Genomic DNA, 26,123 nt, shown 5'->3' with positions numbered 1-26,123 from the left:
ATTCTTGGTTCTTTCGGTAAAGCCACGTAGAAGAAAAATAATAAATTAATAAAAATTTAACAATAATATTATCACGACGTTTAGATTGCAACACAAGCAATCGTCATCAGGTGTGAAAACCACAGCAAGAATAATCCAAACCTGATGATGATTGCTTGTATTGCAATCGAAACGTCGTGATAATTTTATCGTTTTATTTTTTATTCTACATTGACTTTACCGAAAGAACCAAGAATATGAATCCCTGCAGTCACGAAAGCTTTAAATAGAAACGGTCAACCAGCATAGACTGGTGTTGCTCATCACTGCTCTGGGGTAATTTCAGATTTGTGCAAACAGTAGATGCTGCGGTTTCCGATAAGCGCCACGGTGGCAAGATGTCAACTACCTCACCTGGTCTACAGGAGGTTGTGGGTTCCATCCCGACCCTGACGCCTGCTGCTGCTGTATATTTGGAGTTTGCGTGTTCTTCCCGTGGCCGCCTGGATTTTACTCCGGGTCCTCCGGTTTTCACCTCCACATTTAGAATCAACATCACGCGTTTTAGAGCATTTGGCTGCTATACATTTCCACGTGATAATCCACGACGTTGAGCTATCATTTATGGCCAGGTCGCTTCTGAAAAAAGAGCTATATACGTCAGTGGGCCTTACCGAGTAAAATAAAAATTGTTTATAGTAAGCGTGGGAGTTTTCACTTAAGAGTGTCCATAGCGGAGTTGGAGTGATCAGACCCGTAACTGTGCAGGTGCTCCGTGGATTGTTTCCTCGCGAACTGAGGAATGGCGAGAGCTTGAGAGGCCTTCACCCAGCAGTGCCTTGGTCTTGGCTGGGATGGTGACGAATCACTTCGCCTATTATTAAATCGACTGCCGCACCAAGGCCTCCCGACGCCGCGACGGCGACTGTTTGGCCATACCTCACCACGCTGGTCAATGTGGGTTGACAAAAGGGGGTGTGCACGCGTGCCCGCAAGCAACGGTTCAGATATGAATCGCCACTGATGATAGCCGTGAATTGAAATCGAACTCGACCGGGTCACCTGCTTCTCAATGCAGTGCGCAATCCACTAACCCACAGCTCCCCAGAGTCTAAATGGGAAATGTGTTTATAACCAGCCAGTACACGGATGGCACAAGTTCTAAAGATGGGTGCAAGGGCTGCAGAAATGCGCATGGCACATCACGTATATAACACCCCAGTGACTCGTCCTGAAAATTAGCAGATGGAAGTAATATATATTTGTCTGGTCTTGCTTCTTTTTGCCCTTCCTTAGGAGACTAATTACAAATCCCCCTTGTAGACAGACTGTCCTGTTGGTAGCGTAAAATAAAGACACAGCCCCGCAATGTTTGCTCACACCACCACCGCTCGCAGAAAGCCCTCCACTCGAGGGAGCTCAAGAAAGACCCCCCCCCAGAGTATTTGGCCTATGTCTGATTATGCTGGCCAGATGTCTTGGGAGAGAGGTTGAAGTACCCACATTTCACCACACCACACCTGACGAACTGCAGTTTATCCATTTACACAGCTGGAAGGACAGAGGCGGGGGGGGGTTAACAAACGTGTTTTTCAGCTGCAACATTGGGAGATCACGCGGTGTTGGTTCACGGACAGCATCATGTCTTGCTCATCTCCATATCCCCGAATCTGAGCCAGTTTAGGACTTGCTATGCATCATCAGTGTGATCAGTGTGGCACATTCGTCATGGAATGGACTCATAAGAGTGCGTCATAGCAAATGTTCAGACTTAACTTAATTCGATTGTGTTGGACAACACCAGTCACTTTTCAAGGACGATGACCGCTGATGACGTTCCACAACATAGTACATATTCTATTGGCTCCAGGAAGGTAATGTGTGGAATTGACCCCCGACTGAGATGTCGACTCTAAATACTCGTGATTGAGTTTTGGCGCTGGGCCGGTTGGATTATTTGGATTAAGTTTCTGCCCAGCTAATAATTGCACAGATCCAAACTTCGCCGTAACCAGTCTGCCACCAGAGGAACTGTGTAAGGGTTTGTTCATTTCGTTTTGTTCGTGTTACGAATCTATTCTATGCAAGCAACAAAAGCAAAAATCCAGTATCGCTCTCAGAAGTGTTTTCGGATGTAGCGCATGTTGTTCGACAACCAAGTCCAACGTTTTGCTCAATTTGCTGGGAATCGAATTCAGTTCCTCAAGAAGCTCCCAAGCACGTGGAACAAAACATCGGAGGTCGTGCCGAACGACGCGCAGCAATGGCCCGAAAATAAATCAGAAATCTGTAAGGCACAACTGCAAAAGTTGTAGAAAAAATTATGTTATCGGTTAACCAACCAGCACTGACCAACGTTGAGTATGTTCAACAAAATCCTCTTGACTCTGACACAGCATGAATATGGGCCTTGATACAACAGTGGACTGACAAAGGGCTGTAAGGTTTTTTTTATCTTGTATGGAATGGATCATCATGTGACCAATCCAGTTGAAATGCACCATGTGGTTTGGACAATCAAATTTAAATTGGACTTCATTATCAATTACATGACTTTCGAAATCAATAATCGATTGGGTAAATCATTATCGAAAAATCGATAACCTATTAACAACTCAAGTGAAGTATACAATGTTTGGGAGATCACTTAAAAGAAGTGTAGCCCCTGCCAATTTTAGGTGAACACATTAATGATCAAAATAGGAAACAAATATTCAGTTAAAAAGCAACTTTGTTGACAGGCCTGATATGTAGGTAGAAGGGCATCTCTAACCAGTCATGAAACTGGGAGTGACAATCCCAGTCAGGGCCAATGCAGCCCCTCACCCATCCATCATCATTCATGGCAGCCATCATCTGTGCACTGCTGGATGAAGGCCTCCTCTAGTTGTCGCCATCCATCACATTCCTGTGATGGAACGAATCCTTTCAGCTCCTGCATACGGGCTGAATTCATCACTCCATCTCCACAGTCGTCTTGCTTCCAGGCTGCCATTCCATCGTTTTCCTCGACTATAAGTCATCATCCCTTCTGCCCAAGAACACTTATTTTTCTCAGTCAACAATATCAATATGAGCTATATCATCTGCCCAGGGTGGATAAAATTAGGACCGCCTTTTAAGGATTCTCCACTTGGTAGGAAGCCAGCAGCGGTTATTCTGAGACCACACACATTCATGGTAAGTCACATAGGAATGTGGAACGAACTGCTCACGAAGATACATACACCCAGATAGACATTATTGGACCTTTATATATTTTGGTTAATTTGTATTGAATTGCAAACAAATAGAACATCCAGTCCCTTACTGACAATAACTTTAACTCAACAGCCCATAAAAAAACCACGATATACCCTTTTAAATGTATTGGCCGAGGCAATACTACCCAAAGTTCCTGTTGCACTCTTTAATCCCATAATTTGACTCACGCATTAGGAACATATTTAATTAATGATGGACTGGTTGGGGCAGCGTTATGAAGCAGTGAGTCACGAGCATGCATGTTTGGCCAGGCGTGATGAAGCCATGGGAGCGGTAGTGTGGTGAACACAATGGTGCGTCGGTGCTACTGGCGGCGCTGAGCAGTGGCTTGCTCCAGCTTGCTGTGTGAGAAGCAGGTGCTGTATGCAATGGCGCAGGCACAGCTGAGGCACGGCATAGCAATCGCTGTCAACGTGAAGGTGGGACCGTGTGTGTGAGTGCATGTGTGTGTGGTGCATCCAGCAAAACAACCCCCTACCTCCTCGTGGTGCCGAGCGGCAACGCTGTGGTGGGCAGTGCTGTGGGGGGAGGGACAATTTTTTTGGCCTTTCCCCTCATGGCGTTTGTAATCACCACAGCGGCCAAATGGGGGCTCTGGACAGGTACGAGGGGCTGGTAACCCCTCCACCTTCAATTAATTACCACAAAACCACGACGGAAAAACTTAATTAATAAGCTTGTGCCGGAGGCCCCGGGGGGACAGGCGTCCATGACGTCTCTGGGCCAACCCCATTTGGCGGAGCCAGGAGACTGAATCCTTATCCTCGGGGCTCCTCCAGAAACCACAAAAAACCACGACGTGTGGCCACTTGGAATGATCGAACGCTCACTGCGGAGGAGGCTGCTACTGCTCTGTCGGGAGCTGAACCGGTACCGCCTGGATCTCTGTGGTATTCAGGAGGTCCGATGGACCGGTTCTGGCTCCTGCTACCATGAGTGGTGGACAGTCCTCTTCTCGGGGCAGGAAACTGCCAAACAACAGGGAGTCACTCTTCTTCTGAATAAAATAATGAAGGGGGTGTGGGAGCATGGCAGTGAGGTGTGCGAAGCTGTAAGCCCCAGGCGACTTTGGGCTCACCTTCCCATCAACCAGAGGCGAGGAGTGGTGGTCGTGGTTACGTATGCCCCCACTGAAGACGAACATTCATGGAGGGATGCAGGCAAGGCTGATGAGTCCGATGCCTTCTATGACCTCCTGTCAAAGGTGCTAGCTAAAGTGGCCCCTCGGGATAAAGTCATCTTGATGGGTGACTTCAATGCCCGAGTTGGTCATGATGCTGGCACCTAGTCTGGAGTGATTGGAAGGCATGGGCCAGATCAGCTCAATAACAACGGCAGGAGGCTGCTATATTTTTGTGCAGCCTATGGGCTGGTATTACCAACACGCTGTTCCGGCATTGGCACATCCACAGAACATCATGGATGCATGCCGGGTCCAAGCAAGAACATCTGCTGAACTACATAGTGACGGAACAGCGGATGCAGGCCCATGTCCTTGACACCAGGACCTACTGTGGAGCTGACCTGCCCACTGACCATCGACTCGTCATCTGTAAGATGTGCCTGTCATTCTTCCACTCCGGTGGTGGGTGTGCACCCAGGACCCCATTTAAACCCTTAGTGGCATGGTCTCAGCTAGCTGATGAAAGTTGCAAGCAAAAATGTCATCATCGCTTGCGGCTGGAGTTGGCATCGTCCCCCACTCCTCCTGATGTCGAGGGAAATTGGCGAGGTTTAGGACTGTGGTTCATGCAGCTGCAATGCCTGCTTTGGGTACACGGTCCAGATCTCCCCAGAAACCCTGGCTGACAAAGGAGGTGTTAAAGCTGGCTGAGAAAAAGCAACAGGCTCACTCTCATCGGCTACAGCATCCCACGTCAGAGAATGAGGAGGCTTACCGCAGCCTTCGCTCGGAGGTTCGGAGAGCCATAAGGCGCTGCAAGGATGGGTGGTGGTCGTGGGTTGCTGAGGAGATGGAGCCTGCCTCAATGGCCCGCGATCACAAATCGCTCTTTAATTCCATCAAAAAAGTAACCTGCAGCGCCACACCTTTTACCATCATTAGGGGAAAGAACGGTGATCCAATCTCCGACCCCCAGAAACAGGTTTGCAGATTCGCTGAGCATTTCTGTAAGGTCCTGGGGGAGGAGAAATCCCTCAGCCTGGAAAACGTGGGACAAAGTGGGGATAACCCTGCTCAGGCTGCGGTGCCTCAAATATTGAAAGAAGAAGTCACCCCTGTGAGTGGCTGCTGAGGTGCCATCTGTTGAGGAAGTACTGAAGGCGATCCAGAGCCTTAGACCAGAAAAGGCACCGGGCAGAGATGATCTCCCAAGCGAAATGCTGAGGGTGGCGTTTGTGCACAGACTGCCCGACATTACATCATAATAACAATCTGGACCACTGGACGGGTTTCGCAGGATTATAAGGATGCCCTGGTGGTCCCCCTCTTAAAGAAGGGGGACCGCACAGACTGTAACAACTACAGGAGCATCTCACTCCTCAGTGTGCCGGGAAAGGTCCTGGCAATGATTGTTCAACATCGCCTTGCTAGGCACGCTGAGGAGAGGCTTGCGGAGCCCCAATGTGGTTTCAGGAAAGGGCGATCCTGCACAGATGCCATATTTTCTGTCCGTCTGCTACAGCAGAGGTGCAGGAAATTACAACAAGACCTACATCTCTGCTTTATTGACCTGGTCAAGGCCTATGATACTATCAGTAGGCCTTGGCTCTGGGTTGTTCTTCGTGCTTTCGGAGTCCCTGACCCTCTGCTCACGATCATTAAGGACCTTCATGATGGTGAGCAGGCCCGGGTAAAACTACGTGGCCAGGCGTCGGAGTCATTCCCTGTACACCTTGGGGTGCGACAGGGATGTCCTCTGGCTCCCACATTATTTAACATCTATTTCGACCACGTAGTTCGTGAAGCCTTCAATAGCTGTACCGGAGGAATTTCCATCTGGTACAGATACAATGGGAGGCTGATCGATGCCCCAGTGCGGTCAAGGGATGGCTCCCTATTGCTCAAACATGTTATATATGCTGATGATCTGGTAATTGAGTTGGAGGCACTGCTGCTGAACCTGGAGCTTGCCACTAAGAGGTGGGGACTTACCATCAGCCCCACCAAAACTAAGCACCTGCCTGGGTAATTTGTACCATCGGACACTCAACCCCCACAATTCCCAAATAGTGACAGGGCAGTTGTGGAGAGAGTGGAGAGTATCCCATACCTAGGCAGTATGCTCATGACTGGCTCCAGTTTAACAGCAGAAGTCTCACTCCAAATCAGTCGAGCGACATTATCTTTTCAACGGTTGCGTAACGCTGTGTGGAAGCTACCTAGTCTGTCGCTCCGCACGAAGCTTCACGTCTTCTCGGCCACAGTCATTCCCTCCCTTCTCTACGTTTGCGAAACGTGGACCACCATAAGGGAACATCTTCGCCGGTTAGAAACATTTAGGCTGGCCTGCCTACGATCCATCCTGGGTTTAACCAGGTTGGATTGTGTGAGGAGCTCACAAATCCTTGAAAGATCTGGACAAAGTCGCATCGGTGAACTCCTCCGGCAGGCAAGGCTGCGTTGGCTGGGTAATGAAGCCGGCATGTCCAGCCACCGCATGCCTAAACAGCTTTTGTTCGGCCGGATCGAGGGGGCTAAACGGGCGCAGCACAGGTTAGAGAAGAAATTGAGTGATGTGGTACAGGAGGATGTGGAGCTAAGTGGACTTGCCGATGACTGGTCCCAGCGGTGTCAAGATCGGCCTGTGGAGGAGGCTCGTGAAGGATGCTACTGGGCGGTTGGAGGCAGTCGCCCTCCAACAACAACGGAGGGCAGAGGAGCGACGCTCACAACAACGAGCAGAGCGCCGGGTGGTTAAAGCACAGCAAGTTGGCACAGTAGGGGGCAGAGGTGGTGCATCAGCCAGTCATGTCATTCAGTCGACCCGTGGCACCTGGGTCTGCCCCGTAACCTCCTGCCAGCAGGCGTTCGACACTTCACATAGCCTAAAGGTGCACATAGCCTGGCACAAGCATCGTGGTGACGTCACCGCCACTTCGTGGCGAATGGCGGTTGTTTTTATTGTTGGCGTAGTGTACCGGTTCGCGTACTGCGGCTAAGAACCCAGCGACCCGAGTTTGATTCCCACTCACGGCCAACACCAGTGACGATTATTTGAACCGGTCCTGGGTTTCCCATAGGTCGAATCGGCCTCAAATGAGTACCTGGTGCGGTGTGTAAACATCACCACTGAGGAGACAAAGGCGGCCGGGTGTGGTGCTGGCCACCCACTCCCTCGTGTGCCATGCTGGCCTTCATAGGTGCTCGCAAACAGCACTTGCCCCAACAGTCTGTTAAGGCTATACGGGGGATATTTTTCTTTGATCAAGCCATTGGGGGGCGGGGGGGGGGGCGAGGGGGGAGGGGCTCGCAATCCCGAGCTCTAAAATCGATATTGACACACACATGACGACACACCGCACGCTCTGCCCGCTGTCAAGGCAAAAGGTGACGAGGTCATCACAGCTGATGTAGCCAATGTTACCACAACACATGAGAAACTAGGGGAAGAAATCAGTAACAGTGACCAGCTTCTATCAAAGTGAAAAGCACTGGTGTGGAATAGAGCGTGGCCGATGCGTAGATTATTACATCGCAGAATCGCGAGAGATGGTGGCCACTAGGGAAGGCCTTCATCCAGCAGTGGATTGACCAAGGCTGACCATACAATGAGTCAACACTAACATACGCTGTGGAAACGTTAACCTTAGGATGGAGGAAGGACAATAAAGGACAAGCCGTGGAAAGGAGAAGTTGATGAAATAGGGTGAGGAAGAGGACACAGAGGCATAGTAGAAGGTGAATCTCTGCAAAGCAACTATGGTCACATTAAGAAGAGGGAAAAATACTAAAATCTATTATTATTTTACGAGGTAAGGTCCACTGAGCTAAATAGCTCTTTTCCAGAAGTGACCTGCCTGGCCACAAATGATAGCTCAACGAAGTGGCTTATCATGTGTGAATGTAAAGCAGCCAAATACTCTAAAGGCACGTTTCTAAATGTGGAGGGGAAAAGTGGAGGATCCAGAGAACGATCCATGCAACCACAGATGGGGAGAACTCCAAATATAAAGCAGCAGCAGACGTCAGCGTCGAGATCACACCCACGACCTCCTGTATACCAGGCGAGGTAGTTAACATCTCGTCACCACGGCGCCCACATTGCCAAGGAAAGCTATCTTGAGAGATGGGAATAGAATAAAGAACCAGATAAAACCGTAACTGCTTTATGGTTGTGTCTATCATATCTATCATACCTGCCGGGTACTGGTCTTTGTTTCCGAGTTAATCCCCCCCCATCCCCAGCTCTCTCGGCCTCCCACTTCCAGCCCCCCCCCCAGCCTCACGTCCCCTCTCCTAGCGCTCACGCAGCACCCCCCTACCCCCACCTCTCTCTCCCCCCTTGCCCATCCACCCTTCTTAACTATATAACATCTTGCCACGGGAGCTCTCTCTCCCACTTCAGCAAAAAAAAGATCTTGCTGTGGTTTTCCCACCTGATGACGATTGATTGTGTAGCAATCGAAACGTCGTGATTTGTTTTATTTTAATTTATTTCTAACTACGTGACTTTACCGAAAGAACCAAAGAGTATAGAATAAAGACGACCAACAGGGCCAAGGAAGGAGCGGGACAGATGGCGTTATAGAGGCCTTAAAAAACGCGAAGACAGGAGAGTGTTGGAGCAAGAGATGAGAGGTATAAAGGGAGGCAGGGAGAGATGTCATCTAGCAACTGACCCACGAAATTCCTGGACATGGAGACCAATGATGGGTAATGATGACGATGATGACTGTGACGGCGATGATTATGAGAATGATAAGTGCCTAAAATAAGTACAAGCTCATGAGGTTCTATCACTTGGCAGTGATTATTATAAGAAGACACGTCTGGCTTAGGAGCACCACCAGAGCTGAGAATTGGCAGGGAAGGTATATTCTGGTAATGTGTAAAATGCCTGGTAAGTATGATGATGAGAAAAGTTAATAAACATTTATTAAATTCCATAAAATGTTTCATTCGTGCCACAAAAGACAGATTAACAGAAAAATCTTAAAATCACATTTTGAACACGTACTGTATAGTAATCATACACTCAACTAAATATCACCAGACAGGACCTTAGACTCCCTTGGTTATTGTTTTACTTCATGTACATACCAATTCTACCAAGGTAGCTCCATCCCACTCAAACAAGTTCATCCAGTACAGGTGTAGTGACATAGAATCGGTCACTTAGCAACATAGCGCTGGCTGCTGGCAGGGAAGGGGATCTGCAGCTTGCAGCAGCCCTGACTGACAGCAGGCCACGTGATCGACCCGAGAGCGATTGAGGGGGAAAGTCACTGAAGGGGCACATCGAGAACCCGCTAGAAGGTTCCAGAAGGGGGGCGTGGCCGGGGGCGGAGCCAGCAGGCCACGCTGGTAGTAGAAGAGGGGCCCCGGGAGGGGACCTCGAGGCTGTCGTGTGGAGTGGGGGGGGGGGTCCCAGTCGTTGCTGCTGAAGATCGTCACCACCATCGCTGTCGTCTCGCCACCTTCGACGCTGTTGTCGTCACTTGCTACATTGCGCTGCTGGACGGTAGTTGGCTGTCTTAGTTCAGCGCCGTCAGTGTCAGACGGCGAGTGTTGTGTGTAGGCTAGCAACCAGTGTAGAGTTTCGTATAAGCGAGTGGCAGCAGAGTGTGCAACACCGTAGGGTGTGTATTGTACAAAGTGTGCTCGGTGTTTAATTAAAGAACTGCCTCCAATAACTAAAGCCTTATTATCTCTGTAATAAAGCCAAATCCCTCCTTTACAGACAATTTGTAGGACGAATGCCTCCCCTGTGGTTGCTGAGCATGGCTACAGGAGAGGTGTGAACAGCGCAGTGTTGTGCATCTGGCATTATGACATTCAAACAAATTAATCTCCTGGACGAGATGGAGCCACTTTGGCAGACAGAGGATTAGTGTTCACCGATTAGTAAATTGGAAAATGCGGCAAATTTAGTTTTGTTAGACAATTTAGTTTTGTTAACAGTCTTACCTACGGTGCCATCTTTTATGCAGTCATGGATTCCTGCTAGACATTGAATGAGAGAACGGGCTAACTTAAAATGAATGTTAACACTCCAAATAAAAAAAAAGCATAAAAGGCAACAAAAAATAAAACACAAGTAGCACAGGCAGAACCCAGTGACTCTGTATCAACCATTAAACATACGACACTGTCAATATCACAATGCACAACAGCTTTGGAGAGTTCAATTTTGAGCATTCCATTGTATATGGGGGGGGCTTCTATTTGTCAATAACCTTTCCTTAAATATGCGACATTTCGGGCAATGGTCCTTCTTAATAGCAGACAGGCCAGCAAGGTATAGTGATATCGAGGTGACACAGAGTCTATGCCCTGCACAGCAATACAAATCAAATGATTGAGAAAACAAAACAAACCATGAAAATGTAATGGAATTGCTTGTGGTCGTGTTCATACCTGTGTGATTTGAAAACTGCACAGAGTTGATTGTGTCCACTTCAAACCCCAACACCTGGGTAAAACAAAGAAAACTGGTTAAGATTCCGACTCATGTCCAAAATAACATTAATTTCCTCAGAAAGGAAAGAATTAAAGGTGCATGCTGCATTGGGAGGTGGGCCAGAGTAAACATTGACACCACCTAATGTGGAAATCTTTAATAGCACAAATGTATTTATATGGCCTATGAGTGAATAATTTGATAACCCACTGATTTCCAATGGTTATCACACAATACGCTGCGATTGACCACAAAAAAATTGTAACCGCTAGGTGAAACATCTCAACACACGGATCAACAACAACCTCATGCAGCAATGGATATAATAGGACACATTAAAGGCAATGGCCATTTTGCATCTACTGCCTAAAACGTCACCATTTATATATTTATTTTCAAGGTAGCGTTAACGAGTGTGTTGAGTTTTGTGTTAATCGTGCTTGCACTCCACTGCCAAGTGAAATATCTGGTCTGGGCCCAAGGATCAATGAGTAGGAGAACACTAGAAAAACACCCACACTAAAGAGATTATAACACTCAAAATCAAAACAAATGGATATCAGAATCATAACATTTATTTCTACTGGAGGAATCCGATGTGCTAGAAAGCTCTTTCACAGATATCCAGTAGGATGGGTCATGTAATGCCCTCCCCTCCTATACTCCCATCTCCTCACAGCCCCAAGCCAACAACAACTGCCAATGCCTGGAAGTCTGCCATCCAAATGCTAACTAATCTCATCCCTGCTGAGCTCCAGCGATCCACCAAGATTGAGCTGATCAGCGTGACTTGTCTCAATGCCCAGCCGGTGGTAAAAACAAAAGACCTGCAGCCAAAAATTCTGAAGAATTTGGCAATTACATATTTACAGATTCTACTTTCCTACAATCTCCTTGAAACTTTTCTGTTCCAAATGAAAAAATGTGCATTTGGGCAACCAGTAACCGCGTCCTATAAATGTGTACGAGCGAGAGTTAGCCTCACAGGAATTCAAGGTTACTGAGAAGCCCTTCTGTTTGTGTGCTACCCAACCAGACAGTGACATTGTGCATTGATGGCTCTGCCAGGGGAACATCTGTCCATACCAGATTCATCTGCTTCCAAACATTAATGAGACAGGACGATCTTTCCCCAGAAGCAGGGTTTAATATAGAATCAAACTCATCATCAAGCATGATCGATCAACTCCTGAATTACGGCCATTCCAAGCCGACGCCATCTCTCAGGGTACCGCGATGCAACAATCCACCCTGCACACGTGCCGATCTCATCGCTCCGTCTGTGCCACTCTGTCAACATACTTGACCTCCGATTAGCACGTATGGTGCGAAAGAAGTCCAACATACAAATATATTCCTTCTAGAGTGTGAATGAACCTGCTCATGTTCTGTATTCCACGTGCTCCTCTGCTGTCTCTTGACGTCATTTACAAGTCTGCGCCGCTCCGGACTTCGAAGCAAACTTTTCAGTTGTTTTCATTTTTTGTTGATGACCATGTTTCTAAACTATATGGCCGAGCAAGTAATATACACTACTCTGAAATGGCTCTGATATTAGCCAGTTCACTGATTTTAGGTAGGTCAAAAATTACTGTCAAAAGCCAGATGTTTATTTTAGCATTGATGGGAATGCGGAGGCACATGCTGTTAGTGAGCACCTGTTCAGGTTGGTAAGCCAAAACCAAGCTTATTGTTTTTCATCTACCCAATGCTGATGTTAAGACCACACTATTTAACCAGTGTCGATGCCTCAGGTAAGGAAAGGTTGGGTTCAGAAATGTATTTTCCACTGGTATAGTTCACGGATCAAAATTGAACCCAGGTTCATTGGTCCCGTAACACATTGGGCTCACAACCACGTCATCACCACTTTCCCTTAAAACGCACAGACGCACACGCGTGCGGGCGATTGAAAAAAATCACGAGCACAGATCATAATGGCTACTCTACAAAAATGCTAAAGAGGTCCATGAATCAGATGATAGTCAACACGGCGCCATTAAGAAATGGTAAATGCACACAGCGTTCACTGCGGGATCCAAACGCGACGATTGCTTTGCAAGCGAGGCATCTGGCACTCCGTGTGTGCAAGTGGTTTAGACCCCCTCCTTGCCCCCCCCACCACCGCCCCATCATGACTGCACCCCTGATCCCAACCTTCTCATCTCGCCTATGCACATGGCTAGGCAATAGGACCATTTTGCCAGTCAATTATTTTAAAGGCCACCTGGGGAATTGAAACCCAAGGCTAACCCAACTCACAGCATCTGCTCCAATCGCAACAGCAGCATCACATCAGATGGGATATTTTATTTTTTACAGTGTGTATTGAGCTCATTATAATCATAATCATCAGCCATGATTAGTCCACTGGTGGATGGAGGCTTCCCCAAGCCATCGCAACCCCTCACAGTCCTGGGATGTAACATTCCACCTAGCAACACGAGCTGATTTCATCACTCCATCTCTGCAGTCAGGTGACGACGTCCCTCTGTTGGCTGCCACTCTTGAATTATTCTGAATCCCTGACAATCAACTCTTGACTGGTAGTGAAGAATAATGAGGGTGGTCACTAATCTTATAAAAAACAGACAAATTAGATTGTTTGATGCAGTAGAATGCAAACAGCTTCATGCATGTGCTTCAAAAAGTGAATTAATTTGTTTACTATTGCTTGTACCTACATACTTAAGTATTTACTTTGAATTATTTACATTTACTTGTTAATTATCTGCATCAGGCCATTAACTACACTCATTAATGTACACCCATTTGTGTGCAACTTTTCCAGTTACCCATCAAATCTTTCTTTAAATCTCAAAACCTTTGCGGACTGTAATGTCGCGTAAGATTGTCACTGTTTAGAGTTGGGTAAATTATTATTGATTTCCCTTTTAGGATGGCGATCAATTAGGGATTTTATTTTTTTTGCAGGGTGTAATTGTGTTTATGAAAAATTAAAAAAAGGGCAGCTCAATATAATTTACTTTTCCAAAAGTTCAACGAGAACCTCGAATGAGCAGATATTTATGCAGTCACGTAGCGGACAACAAAATATAACATTTCGATGAAAAGATTTCGGAGATAATGGCCATGCAAAAATGACATGAGGTTGTAGGCAATTACGCTGTTATAAACCACGTGTAATATATATAATAAATATGATTGTTTAGCATACAGAAACATACATTTGACAAAATGAAACATGACAGGCAGGTTATACGATGGATATTTAATCTGTTTCTTAATACCAAATTGTATAATACAGTGAAAGTTTTGGACATTTGCAGTTCATCTTACAAACACCACTATATGTACAAGATACTGGATTAAACCGTTCAACGGGATGCATATATGGCTGCTCGGCATTAAGCCTAAAGACACATTGTATGGGTTAGTTTATTAAATTAAATTATTTTTTAAAATACTGTCAAATCCAACAGTTTCCACAACGAATATAATACTTTAGGAAATGTAAGAGGCAATGCATCTTCTGCCAAATGTCACATTGTAATAAACAAGGGCATATAACCTCCGAAGTGTCACTGTGACTAATACATCATTATAAAGCTGTTTGCTCTAAGAGAACATCACTATATATCACGTAAATGGCATCTTCTACGTAGCAAGTTGCCATATCGCAAACTTCAGCCATTTACAATGTTCAAAACAGCATCACTGTCATTTGCCATACAACAAAAATATAAAACATAAATAGTGTCAGAACTGTGCGTCACGGCAATGAGACACCGTTGCCCACTTCGTAAATAACCTGGGTTTTGTGATCTCATTGTAGGCAGGGCTCATTGCACAACGCCAGGATTCGTGGTCTTGAACTCAGAACCCGTTTATAATACCGGGGCATACGCTCCACTGATTACAAAATGACAGTCCGGATTTTTTTCAGCACCTAACACACAACCGCAACACAACACACTGCACATCAAAGACGATGTACCTATGTGCACAGGGTAGGATTAAGGTGGTAGTTAATGGAGGTGGGGAGGAAGATCAGACACTGTACGGATGGAGAGAGCCCGGTGAGAGGCATATGAATGAATGTGAAGAGTGATCATGATTTACAGCGGATTGTCAATCCAGTGGAGGAAGACCACACGATGCCATATGGTCATGAGGGGTTGTTTGGCCATACATCCCCAGACTGGCCAGCTGCAGGTTGGTGACGGGGAGGGTTTAAAACCAGTTCAAATGTCACTCACCGCTGATGCTGGCCATGGCCGGGAATCAAACGGAGGTTGCACGGTTCATTGTGTAGCGAGTAAACGACTGCGCAACCACTCTCCACCGAGATTAATTCGTATTTTTACGTGAAAATAATTTAAAGTGTTTCACCGCTCCTCATCTCCATCAGCAGCCATGAGCCAACGGTGTCATGAGACTATGCCGTCGGCAACAGCGGGGACAGTACAGCAAAATCCATTGTTGTACTATACATCCAAGGTCCCACATCTATGCTAGCTGCCTTCACCATGCACACTGAACAGCATGGGAAGGCTGTGCTAAGCCAAAACCCTGGGACAATGGTGGAAATTCCTCCCTAATTTCCTATTGGTATGAGTGGGCCTTCATCACATCCCAATGACAAGTGTGAATGATCAAAATTACCCCCAGGAGCCACATGGCATGGTGAGGCCATCATCCAGTAGTGGATTGACAAAAGGGACCGTAGATGTATCATACAAGGTTTTGTGTAGCTTATTAAATGGATGGGTGCTTGTGTTTTAACATGCAAAAAACCAATATCTTCCACTTAGCCCGATAAAGACAAGCAAGTGCTGTGATTACGCGCCTATTAATGCCAGAACGTCACACGCGAGTTAACTATTACTAAACTACGAGTGGGTGAAGCAGTGGTATGGCCATGAATGCAAATCCCATGAGTAGGGGAACCTATCTAGGGCCTGTGGGCCGCATTGCATAACACCCACAGCCACTTGGAAAAGGCCTGTCAATTATACTGATAGGAACCTCCTGGTTACATCAGCCCGCAGGGGATTATTGTGTTCGTCGTACAGGGAGGGGCTGGGTGGGGAGGGGAGGGGAGGGTGGGGAGGGGCTGGGTGGGGAGGGTGGGACTGGGTGGGGAGGGTGGGGCTGGGTGGGGGGTGGGAGGGGTGGGGCTGGGTGGGGAGGGGCTGGTCACCCCGTGGTGCCCTTATAAAACTCAACGTTTAACCTACTCACGCCGGCTTGTGCCCGCCCTCACAGTCAGCCATATTTGCGGAATACACCACGCCGCCGTTGACCCTGGCCATTGACCGAGCAACCCAACGTTCCTACCAACTCCCTCCGCAGGAATGTGTTATACTACCCGTCACTGCAAGCATATTTGCCACACTAATCGGGCAGTAAAGGGGTAGATTTTCGAAACTGTCAATACTGCGTAAATCATTTTTGTGGGTTCAGTCACTTTTATGACTTAACTATGGGTTTTAATGCGGACAGTTAAAAAAAGTGAAATTCCTGTTCAGCCCTGAATGATGAAAAAGTCCCCCTACACCTGGCCTAGCCACGAATATCCTCGTGCGTATGTTCATGAGCACACTGAAGCATTCCTCATGAGGATTGTGGCAGGTTGATATACCTATTGGGTCAATGGAATCACAGTGCGCTAAATGCAACACTACAGTAGAACAGACAGCGTACAAAGACAAATAGCAAATTCAGACATATTCCAGATGAGCAAGCGGTGTTCACGAGCACCCATCAAGGATGGAGTGGCACACCAGAAAGTCAGCCCCCTGTCCGGCCGAATTTGTCTCCCCATTGTCGGTATTAACGCCTCCAGCAGGTACCGATTTCAGGCCAAGTCAACCTAAAGCGAGTCCAGTACAGGAGGTTCTAACCTCACGCGCCACTGATGATATCTATGGGCAGACATTTAATCCAAGTCAATGTAAGCATTGCTGTGTACCATAACCCAACAACAACCACCGCCATTCACCACGAAGTGGCGGTGACGTCAACACGGTGCTTGTGCCAGACTAGGTGCACCTTGGACTCGAGGTAGACCGAGCCACAACTCGACACGTACACACGCCAGGCACCCAAGCTCCAGCATTATGTAACTGAGGGTACAGGCGTCACAACGGCAGTGTAGATGACTCGCTCGCGCCAACCTGCCGTCACACTATCCACCTGGGATTTCGCACACAGCGGCAAGCACCGGTGATGGGTAGAACATAGAACTCAACAAGTCGCGTATAACACATCTCCCCGACAACCTTGCAGAACGAGTCCAGTACCACGATGTGTGCGTCAACACACGCGATCGTGTAAGGGTGGGTCGATCTCAGGGTGGCCAAGGACAGCAGGGTTCAGGTGCCGCTGATTGTGACAGAATCGACCCCGCGTGACCCGAGATCATAACGCACGGTGAGAGCCACCGTGCCACACAGGTCAATGCGCATACTCACTCGCATACACACAGACACACGAGCATAGGTACACACAGACACACGAGCATAGGTACACACAGACACACGAGCATAGGTACACACAAGACACACGAGCATAGGTACACACAGACACACGAGCATAGGTACACACAGACACACGAGCATAGGTACACACAGACACACGAGCATAGGTACACACAGACACACGAGCATAGGTACACACAAGACACACGAGCATAGGTACACACAGACACACGAGCATAGGTACACACAGACACACGAGCATAGGTACACACAGACACACGAGCATAGGTACACACAGACACACGAGCATAGGTACACACAGACACACGAGCATAGGTACACACAGACACACGAGCATAGGTACACACGTACACGTGCGCCAAACCAACCGCATCCACATGGACCACACGGAGACAGTGGAGGAGTGACTGACAGATACACGCTCCAAGCTCCCACTGGCAACATTGCCACAACAAACCTCACCATCACCAACCTCTTTTACCACCACACCCACGCCTAGCCCCAATACCACCAACCACGACGATAATTAAAGTATCACACCAGCAGTCATTCACTCCCCACCACCATCACCACCAAAGAATAATCACCACCTCCACCAACATTACCACCATAAAATTCACCACAGCCACAATCACGACGGTTCTCCTCACAATTGGCACCATCACGAACCACCTCCAACCAGTCACCACCCAACATTACCACGACCACCACCAATAAAACCACAACTCCCCCCACCACCACCGCCGCCGCCTCCCCCCAGCCCCGTCGTCACCTGCAGCGGGAAGGCTGCCGACTTGTTGCCCACGTATCCGCGCACCACGTGGCTCTGGATGGAGAGCACGCGGCACTCGGGCTCGCACTCCATCTGCGCGGCGTCGCGGCTCTCTGCTGCTGCTGCTGCTCCTCTTCCTCCTCCTCGGCGACCCGGCTGGACTCCGGCTCCCAGACCCGGCGGCGTGGCTTCGGTTCCGGCTCCCGGCTCCGGCGTGGCTCTCGCTCCGACTGCGGCTCCCGACTCTAGCAGCGTGGCTCTGGTGGTTCCCGGACCTGACGTGGATGTGGCCCCAGCTGTGGCTCCCGCCGGTGTGGCCCTGGCTGAGCCACAGAGCCGCGCTGAGCTCACCACGTGTGTACGCAGCGCGCGCGCGAGCATTGCTCCTACAGCGGCCCCGCCGCCAATCACCGTCAAGCGGCGCCGGTGGGCGTGCTCAGCGCTGACCAATCGGAGCGCGCTGGAGCGCAATGTAGGCGTGACCGAACTCGCGAGATGACATCATTGAGACGTTGATTCAAGAGGGCTGCCCAATCGGAAGGGGACTCTAACGTGACATCACTTTACCGGCTGTTCTATGACGTCATTCGATTATATACGTTACATTTTTAACAAGGCGACGTCATTAAAATTGAGGGCGTGGTATCCATTGGCCAATCAGCAGTGCCCTTAGGGGTCGTCTTGATTCTATTTATAGCCTGCATAGAATACAATAGACACAGCCCAGCCCCCCTATACAGTGTTGTAGGTGTATAATAACATTTAAATGAAGGTTAAAAAATTATGCAATGCTGTATTTTCAAATGCATTTCATTACCAGCTACAGAATAACCTATTGATATTGTAATGGAGAATTTAATTGCAAAATCTGGTTCATGCTAAAGCAATGCACCAGCATGCACGCTCAAGCCCTCACATTTCATTATCAACAATGGCTTATTTAAAATGGCAGTCTTGCCAGATTCTCTTGGTTTCAAAGTGAAGGACTTCCACCCAATCCCCCAGGCAAGCCACACACATGATAATATCTTGTGCTGTAGGTTTGGGAAATGTGCTGGACTAGTGGCAATGACTATGATGTTCACCCCACATTGTTGTAAAAAATATTCCCAAAATCATGAGCAAACACAAGATCCAGGTTCGATTTAACATAGTACTGTACGTAAAATTCGCGATCTGATCCCATCTGTGAAGGATGTGATCCCTGACATGCAATACTCCGGCGTCTACAAACTAAGCTGAGTCTGCGGCAGTAGTTACATTTGGGGAAACTAAGCGACATGTCTCGGACCGTGTTCGTGAACATGAGGCAGATCTGAAACACGGTAGGACCAATACATCGGTCGTGGCTGATCATTGTTGCGGTTGACTCACACGAAATTGATTTCTCTAAGACGAAGGTACTTTGCAAACCCACTGGCTATCAACAAAGAATCGTTCATGAAGCCATCCATATATGCAGACATAGACACAATTTCAACCGAGAAGATGAGTACAAACTGAGCAATCACTGGAAAGACGTTATCAACCAATTTAAGTCATAACTGGCTGTAATAGTATGCTGAAGTGGGAGAGAGATGCCGTGGTAAGAGGTTATATAGGTAAGAGAGGGCGGATGGGCAAGGGAGGGGGGTAGGGGGAGGGGAGCGTTGCGTGGACGCTTGGAGAGGAAAAAAAATATTGCTGTGGTTTTCCCACCTGATGATGATTGCTTGTGTTGCAATCGAAACGTCGTGGCTACTGCAAATGAGCTGGCCTCTTCTTTCTCAGTGTCCACGTTCATAATCTATCTCGTAACAGCTCATATGCACAGATTGAAAGCTGTGTTATGTGGGCACATTTGGGTGTTGTTTTTCATGAAGCTCCATTCCTCGAAGGTACTCCAATCTGCTCTGGCACGTTTCTTTATATCATTCTTAGATCCTGGTCTGCCTTCAACAACTGTCCTGATCCACCGTGACGGCCGTGAAGTATGATCACGTGACCCCCCCACAACTGACGCGTCGGAAGGAGTTCTTCATTAAGAAGTCGCTGTACAAAGGGTAGCAAACAATTATGTATATTATTCCTTGAGTAAACATACTTAAAACAAGGATACAGATATGTTTTTGTAGTTTATAACTTGTATGAATTTTGAAGAAAAAACATTTCTTTTTTATAATTTTTACAAAAATCAAACTAAATTTCCAGCAGAATTCAGGGAGTGTTTTGGATTGTGATCATACGGCGTAAACACTAGTTTTTTGTATTTTTTAAATCGTATGAAAAACTAAAATAAGTGGCAATCATAAAGGTCAGCAGCGACTGGTGTTGATGTCTATGGCACGTACACACTGTTAGCACATGCAAATGCGTTGACTTCATTGCATGTGAAGTTATAAAAATGCACTAATACATATTTTAAAAGATTCCACACTTACCAAACATGTTTTACATTTCAAATTGTTCTGACTAATGTATAATGTATACATTTAAGGGCCCTATCACCATAAGCATTCAGTATCAAGTCTACAAATGTACTTATTGTTAATGCGCTATAAACATTAAAATATTAACATTTTTTACGCACCATCGCTAAGGTTATATGTGCATGAGCATGTAATGGAGTGAAATTTTAATATGCACACACTCTGAACAGGATTATCACAGAGCAGTTTTCTTCCAGACCACAGTAGCGCATACACAGAGCCTTATTCACACAACTGCACGTCTAAAAATACAGCCGACTTTAAGGCACAGGGAGGGATTCTTTTTTCCTTAGTGCATCAAGCAATGAAGCATATAATTCTCCATGTAACTTTGGAGTGGGAAGATTATTGGATAAGATTGAAGTGGCTCACAAATAAGAAATCCTCAATTTATATTTACTGTATCTTGAAATTAATGTTAAAAGCTAAAAACAAAATCTTTCTTATCTGTTAATATTTTCACCACCAACAAAAAAACAGCCTCACACGTCTGGACGATGATCTTTAGACAACACATCTTATTAAAATATTGCCCTAATATGGAATTAACTCTTGCACAGTACTGTAACTCAAAAGGTACCTAAAGATGTAAACATTTTTTAATCAAATAGGACAACTTAAGGGATTAATTCAATTTGATATGCTACATACCAGGGCTTTAAGAGATAAAATTCGTGTTTTAAATAAGAGAATAATTATTCATCCAAAAACAGTGATCACCGTTCATTGAAAAATTGGTAACCTTTTGCAGCGTTTTCCATAAACTATTTTTGTTTGTACATACATAAGTAAACGTATATAATATCAATTTGGTATTCTACATACCAGGGCTTTAAAAGATATAGTTCATGTATATAAGAAAATAAGTATGCATCCAATGACAGTGATCACCGTTCATTGAAAAATTGCTAACCTTTTGCAGCATTTTCCATCAACTATTTTTGTTTAAACATACAAACATAAGTAAAGGAAGACGAGATTACAGCAGCCTTTAACCTGGAATGCCAAGTTGATTTAAGCTCAAGGAACCACAGTAGGATTTACTTGAATCACGAAGCTGAGAGGTTAGTGCCCGGTTTGACCTTTAATACGACCTCTATCTCGTACATTGACGTTCGCAGTTTCTCCTTTCCATTAAATGGTCTGTCAATAGAATAAAGGAATACCTTTTTTATTTTCTGTAGTCGAATGAGATAAGCACCTCTAGGATTAGCAGTACTGGAGAAGCACCATTGGATGAGATCTGATCGAGGCGTATTGGCAGATCGCTATAGAGTTTGGAGCTGACTCGTTGGGTGAATTGAAGCTGCCCTCGTCACTCAAGCAATGGATGCACAACCACCACGTTGGCTAGCATTTCTTTACGCCAAACAGTATTTGCTGCACAGTACCATGTTAAACAAATTAAGTGTTATACCTAATGCATGCCGAGCAAAATAATAATATTCATACAAGCTTAAGAATGGTATAATCTGCATTGTGTACATTCTTTGAAGCAGGGATTTAGAGTACTGCACAGTATTATTGCATTGTGCCCATGGACTGCATACAGGCAGAAAGGAACATGACTCTATAAATGTAAATAAATTACTGGATAAGTAAAACATTTATTTATCTTTTTAATAAAAGGGTTCTATGGCTTATTGTACTGTTTACCCATTCTCGTGGAGAGCCTCTCATCCAGCAGTGTCTTGACAAAGGGCTGTTCGTGTACGTACCCATTGTCATTCATTACGATACTTTGATATGAAGCGTACATGTAGCATGATCATTCAAGATCAATGCTGAGTGAACTGACATTAACCCATCATTATACCAGGTAACCAATTAAAAAGGTGTTAAAATCAAAACCATTACACAACAACATTGCATGGAATTAATTATTATATTTTAGGAACAGCCCATGTGAACAGTTTGGCTAAACCAGATCAACGTACAATGATCCATTCTTATTGCTTTGATTAAAACATTTGTTTTTATTATTATTAACAATGGTTCATTGTAGATTCATTCAAGAATAATGATCGAGTGGTAACCAAGGAATGGTGCACGTTCCAAAAGTACGTCTACCGAGGAGATGGAGCGATAACATGAGGTTGTTTGCAGATGTTGGGCAGATTATCACATCGCAGGATTGCGAGGGATGGCAACAGCTTGGGGAGGCTTTCACACACAGTCAAGATCCAGTTATTTATCAAGAAAAGGGACAATAATACAAAACAGAGAACACGAGACCGTACGACCACACGAAACAACATACACCGCCGTCTCTACACTTGCTGTCACGAGCGGCATGAGGCCACGCTTTGGTAGGTGTTTGCATTGGCGGTGCCAGAAAACGGACATCTACTCTACGATCCTAAACTTCTCATGAAGTCGAACTCGCCACGAGATTCAGCACCTGCACCCAGGCCGCTATGGCCAGCATTCTTATGGGAAAGCCGAACACACCCCAGCAATTCTGACAACCATGCAGTTCCGTACTCTCACCCTAACGCTTCTCTTCGCAGAGGGCAAGAATCTATCCATGGAGCCTTTGCACGATGCATTTTCAAATCTTATTTTTAATTCCAAGAAAAATGAATTACACACATGCCATTACACATAAACCATATGGACACAGTATCAAATTCTGAATACAGCTAACGCATATCATGTCATTAAAAAAATACCTGACTCGACAGGGCTAAATAATTATCGAGCATTGGTTGAATTTGCCCAAAATCTATTTAAAATTTCGTTAAATATGTTTAATATTTCATTGATGGAAAATATATTTACATGAGGGGAAAAAATGGACGTTACCCTCTGTACAATTCATGACTCACAAATATCAGCCAATAAATAAACTATTAATTGGAAACAACATTGCAAGTGTTATGTTTTCTATGGTTGATATAATTACAGCAGATATCCGATAATTTGAAGTCCCATAATCCACAACTCCCTGTAATTCTCAAAAATGAGGCAGGATTCCGATGCCCAAAACCAATTCCATCACTTGTAATGCAGCTGGAGTGTTCTGAAGCAACATCGCAGAACTTAACCGTTGTGAAGGCTAACCGGCGTTACAAAGGCTGATTTGGAGCTGGTGAACTCCACATCTAGTTCGACTTTCCAGTACAATACCCCGACAAGAGATCAAAGTGTGCTGAAGAAAGAGGCCCCGAAGAGAGTCACTCATCCCTCTGTGGAAGGGGACATAGCAGGAGCCGCATGCAGTGGCTCTTTAAGAACCGCTTCGTGACGTTATTTATTAAGGACCACCACCGTCTCATATTCATATACATTGCGGCTCTTGAAATTTTGAGTGTTTTGACCGAATTCGATCAAAATGTCTCTTCTTGTTATTTTTGTTGCCGACCCTTGGGATATGGCATCTGCCAACGTGACACATTTTATCCGTATTCACGTTATTGTACGCATTATTGTGCATGGCAGCCACGTTTAAAGATTTAAAAAAATACAAATGAGGTAACTGTAGGTTGGTTACGCCACCGCCTGACCGGTATTTCACTATGGCAGTGATCAAAGAGGATTGGCAACAGTGTGAGGCGGGTGACCTCTGCTGGAATTTTCATAGAGGTGGACACCGCCAAAGAGGACCTGTTAAAGATGCCACAGAGGCTTTTAAGCAAATTCTTCAAAATAAAAACGATGCAGGTGAACATGATGAGCGTAAAGGCAAATTGTCTGTGAAACTTTGTTCTGAACTTCTATGAAAAATACTCAATACGTCTATTACCTCAATAGGATTTCAGGAATTAAAACATGTCTGCTTAGAACCCCGAATAGGCTAGTACCTCCACCGTGTGAACCACGACCAAAAGCAGTGGCACATTTTTGTGTTTGCGAGAGATTACGTGTGCAAGTGTGTGCAATTGCGTTGACTTATGGACATAATGGATTTTATAATTATCATAATCAGCCATGATCAATCCAATGCAAGATGAAGACCTCGCCATTCCATCGCCAAATCTCACAATGCACATGTATCGATGCGTTGTACAGAACTCATCGGTGATATGAACGACCAACACTGCAACTTATTATCCACGGGGTTATCCGCATTGTTACTCCATTGCCGATAATGGGATGAATTTGCAGATTGGCTCCTCTTATCTCCAAAAACTCACGGATTATTGGAAGTCATTTATCAATGCGAGAAAAATATTCTTGGTTGTTTCGGTAAAGTCACGAAGATAGAAAATACAAATAAAATTAAAAATAAATTTAAAAATAAAAGCAAAAAACCTACGACGTTTTGATCGCAACACAAGCGGTCTACATCAGGCCGCCACCCACCCCAATGTGTGCATTACTACTATAGGGTTGGTAGATACTCATATTATAGCGCTTAGATAGTATTATTGTAGCGCGGGCGGGGGATGGTGGGGGGGGGATAGCAGCCCAGCCCCAGCCTGCCAAGGTGCCACCTTGGCCGGCTGGGCAATCTAAGCGAGGCCGGGGACTCTGCAAGGGGACTAGGCCTCACCACGCCACTCTGTCAGGTGAGTACTTTGTGCTATAGAGTCGGTAGAAACTGCTATAAAGTCAGCATGTACTACTGTAGCGATAGCAGGTACCACCACGGTCGGTATGCACTTCTGTAATCATAGCAGGAATCACCAGTCAGTATGCACTGCTGTAATTATAGCAGATACCACCAAGGTCAGTCTGCACTGCTGTTGTGAAAGCATGTGTTGCTGTTACATGTGTGTTGCTGTTACATGTAGTGTGTTGTTGTTACATGTGTTGTTGTTACATGTGTGTTACATGTAGTGTTGTTGTTACATGTAGTGTGTTACATGTTATGTGTTGTTGGTATCTGTGTTGCTGTGACGTTGTGGGTGTTGCCGTTTCGCGAGGGAAGCCCGCACTGACGTCATCACCGCGCGTGCTACGAATCGAGGCCCCGCCCCCTCCCCCCGCCCCCTCAAGAGTCCAGAGCCAGAAGCTTCCTCCTCCTCTGGTGGAGTCGAACAAGCACAACACCACTCGCTCGCTCTGTGTCTCTCTCTGTCTCTCTCGTGGGCTCTTGGCGCCTTGATGGTTGACGTGTAAGTTGCTTGGTTGTCACGCATTCTGCCGCGTGCTTGCGGCGTGTGAAGAACCCCCCGGGTTACTGATTGCAGAGAGCACCTCGCGTTGTTGACGCTAAGTTGGCGCGCGTTGCAAAGTTTCGCTCTCTTCGTGAGTGACGGGCACGGTGATGTTGATGGTGAGCCAGTGTCGATCGCCTCTCTGTAACGAGGTGAGAGGGATGAGTCATCGATCGCCTTCATGCACGAGGTGACGCGCTGCAGTGATGGAGACGTTCGCGAGCTTCGTTGAACCGCGCGAGCGTCACAGACCTCGTCTGTCTGCCGCTTCACGTTGTCGTGATAATTGTGAAGACGCGTGGTTACATTCGGCCACATTGCCGTGTTTATGTCCTTTGGTATACGATCAGTAAGAACTTGCATTTATAAAGCACTGTGCATAGAAAGACGGAAATATGTTTGACATCAACCAAGGAAAGAAGACGTGAGGAAGACTTTGAAGATAACTAAAAGAGAAAAAGCCACTTTAAACAGATAACGTTTTTAGTGGC

The 26,123-nt window shown here is 46.2% G+C and overlaps 2 protein-coding genes across 6 annotated transcripts in view; one reads left to right on the top strand and one right to left on the bottom strand.

Annotated features, from left to right (window-relative positions):
* The window catches only part of PDXK (pyridoxal kinase), a 67,664-nt gene extending 49,187 nt beyond the window's left edge, over positions 1–18,477 (bottom strand). For 2 of the 5 annotated variants that reach the window (XM_078878158.1, XM_078878159.1), the window contains exons 1-3: positions 18,063–18,477; positions 10,784–10,838; positions 10,334–10,369 (exon numbers count right to left, since the gene is read on the bottom strand). In XM_078878158.1, coding sequence (XP_078734284.1) covers positions 10,334–10,369; positions 10,784–10,838; positions 18,063–18,443 — 472 coding nt within the window. In that variant the 5' untranslated portion in view covers positions 18,444–18,477. Of the gene's footprint in view, positions 1–10,333; positions 10,370–10,783; positions 10,839–17,940; positions 17,964–18,062 lie in introns of those variants that run through there. The other 3 variants (XM_078878161.1, XM_078878160.1, XM_078878162.1) reach the window with 3 other exon arrangements.
* A 6,985-nt stretch (positions 18,478–25,462) lies between these two features.
* Positions 25,463–26,123, top strand: part of ATM (ATM serine/threonine kinase) — a 77,516-nt gene continuing 76,855 nt past the window's right edge. The window contains exon 1 of the mRNA XM_078878163.1: positions 25,463–25,590. The gene's annotated coding sequence lies outside the window, so the exon portion shown is untranslated. The remainder of the gene's footprint in view (positions 25,591–26,123) is intronic.

This window comes from Lampetra fluviatilis, chromosome 50 (assembly GCF_964198595.1).
Source record: "Lampetra fluviatilis chromosome 50, kcLamFluv1.1, whole genome shotgun sequence".
NCBI lineage: Eukaryota > Metazoa > Chordata > Hyperoartia > Petromyzontiformes > Petromyzontidae > Lampetra > Lampetra fluviatilis.
The sequence above is the reverse complement of the archived record's forward strand: the minus strand, read 5'-3'. Positions and strand labels throughout refer to the sequence as shown.